Below are 2,059 nucleotides of genomic sequence, written 5' to 3'. Positions count from 1 at the left end.
ATCATCATCATCATCATCATCATCATCATCATCATCATCATCATCATCATCATACTGTTCTGTCGTCTTTACTCATTGAGTGGGTGGTTGACGAGTTCTGTAGTGTGTTTTTTCTCCATATTTCTTCTCAAACACCAATTGTCCTTATCTCTTTTTCTTCTCTTTCTATGTCACTCTCTGGTTTCATCTAGATTCTTTGTCATTTAGATGACCTATTTGTATTGCATTGTACAAAAATTGAGACTCTATCTCGCTTTTTCCCTACACATGACCGTTACTGTGTCCAGCTGCTTCTTTTTAACTTCTCGTCTTGCCATTAATCGTCGACAATTTTCAACTCTTCTATGTGAGTGGTTGGTGGGTGCTCTGGTGTGGTTTGATTCTTCCTTCCTATGAAACATTTATCGTCTTTATCTCCTCCACTTCTTTTTTATGTTTGTAACTCTCTTGTAACACCTCTAATCTTCTGGCGCTCATATGACCTTATGCAGTTGCGAGCGCCGTAAAACCTCTACTAAAACTAAAAAACAACTCTTCTATCCTCCTCTTAGGTTACTTTTCGTTATTTTCAAATCAGTTGTTGGAGTGATTGAAAGGAGCCACTGGTAGGTTCTACTCTTTTCTTTCCTTCTGTGGTTTCTGTCTGTCCGTCTTACTTTTTCCCAGCTATAAATGACCGTTAATGTGTCCATGTGCTTCTTTTTTCCCTAAGAAACAAACAAACAAACACACAAACAAACAAAGCAAACAAAAGAACTTGTCAACTATGTATCTTTTTTTCAAACAAATGTATTGGTGGTTGGTGTGTGTTCTGATGTGATTTTCCCCTTCTTTCTTATAAACCATCTATCTCCCTTATATCTCCTTCTTTTCTGTGTTTGTTACTCTCTTTTAACACATCTAATCTTCTACTCGTATAAGACCTAATTGTGTTGTAAGTGCCACAAAACTCTAAATCAACAACAACAATGAAACAAATGTTAATGTTCTCCCCCCCCCCCCCCCAGTGAGATGATGAAGGGGAACAGGGCCAACGACAGAGCCGTCAAACTGCGGCGTATCAAGGCCAACCGGAAGCGCAAGCCGGACAAAGGTCTGGAGGATCTGTGGAAGCTGCTGGTGGAGCTCATCGCCAAGCGCAAGGCTCAGAACGAGAAACGGTCACAGAACGAGAGCAACTCACGGGCCATGCAGGCGGGAGGGGGAGGACCAGGGCGGAGAGGGAGTATGATGGTGGCTAAACAGAAGGCTAACAAGTAGACAGGTTTTGTGGGAGTATGATGGAAAGTCAACAAGGCCAAACAGAGGTCAAAGGTTTTGTAGAATTATGATTAGAAGGTCAACAAATAGACGAGGGAGTATGATGGTGGCTACACAGAAGGTCATTAAGTAGACAGGTTTTGTGGGAGTATGATGGTGGCTAAACAGAAGGTCATTAAGTAGACAGGCTTTTGTGGGAGTATGATGGTGGCTAAACAGAAGGTCATTAAGTAGACAGGTTTTGTGGGAGTATGATGGTGGCTAAACAGAAGGTCAACAAGTAGAAACATTGTTAGCTTTCTGGCCAAACTGGTCTGTTCATGTTTCTTTTTTTCGGAACATCATCGATCCTATTACCACTGATGCCATAATGTATACATGGAGTTGTTAAATACACAATTAAAGAGGGAAGAGAGAGAGTGGGAAAGAAAGAGAGAGACAGCGACAGAGACAAAGAGAGAGAGAGACAGATAGAGAGAGAGAGAGAGAAAGGCGGAGAGAGAGAGGGGGGGAGACAGCGACAGAGACAAAGAGAGAGAGAGACAGATAGAGAGAGAGAGAGAGAAAGGCGGAGAGAGAGAGGGGGGGGAGAGAGGGAGATAGATAGAGAGAGAGGGAGAGAGAGGTGGAGGGAGGGACAGATGGAGAGAGAGGGGGAGAGGGACAGACAAACAGACAGACTGACAGATAGACAAACAAACTAATAGATATAGACCAAGACACAGAGAAACAGAGCGAGAGAGATAAAGGTAGAGAGAGAGAGAGAGAGTGAGAGTGAGAGAGAGAGGAGAGAAAGACA

The 2,059-nt window shown here is 42.9% G+C and overlaps 1 protein-coding gene across 1 annotated transcript in view; it reads left to right on the top strand.

The window, feature by feature from the left end:
* LOC101851762 (leucine-rich repeat-containing protein 74A) overlaps positions 1–1,723 on the top strand; it is a gene marked incomplete in the record, with an annotated part of 48,280 nt that extends 46,557 nt beyond the window's left edge. Inside the window, 1 exon segment of the mRNA XM_035972066.1 lies at positions 1,008–1,723. Coding sequence (XP_035827959.1) covers positions 1,008–1,260 — 253 coding nt within the window.
* Between the last annotated feature and the right edge of the window lie 336 nt (positions 1,724–2,059).

The sequence above is a fragment of the Aplysia californica genome, unplaced genomic scaffold, assembly GCF_000002075.1.
Source record: "Aplysia californica isolate F4 #8 unplaced genomic scaffold, AplCal3.0 scaffold00572, whole genome shotgun sequence".
NCBI classification, from domain to species: domain Eukaryota; kingdom Metazoa; phylum Mollusca; class Gastropoda; order Aplysiida; family Aplysiidae; genus Aplysia; species Aplysia californica.
Note: the sequence above shows the minus strand (reverse complement) of the source record. Positions and strands in the feature narration are given on the sequence as shown.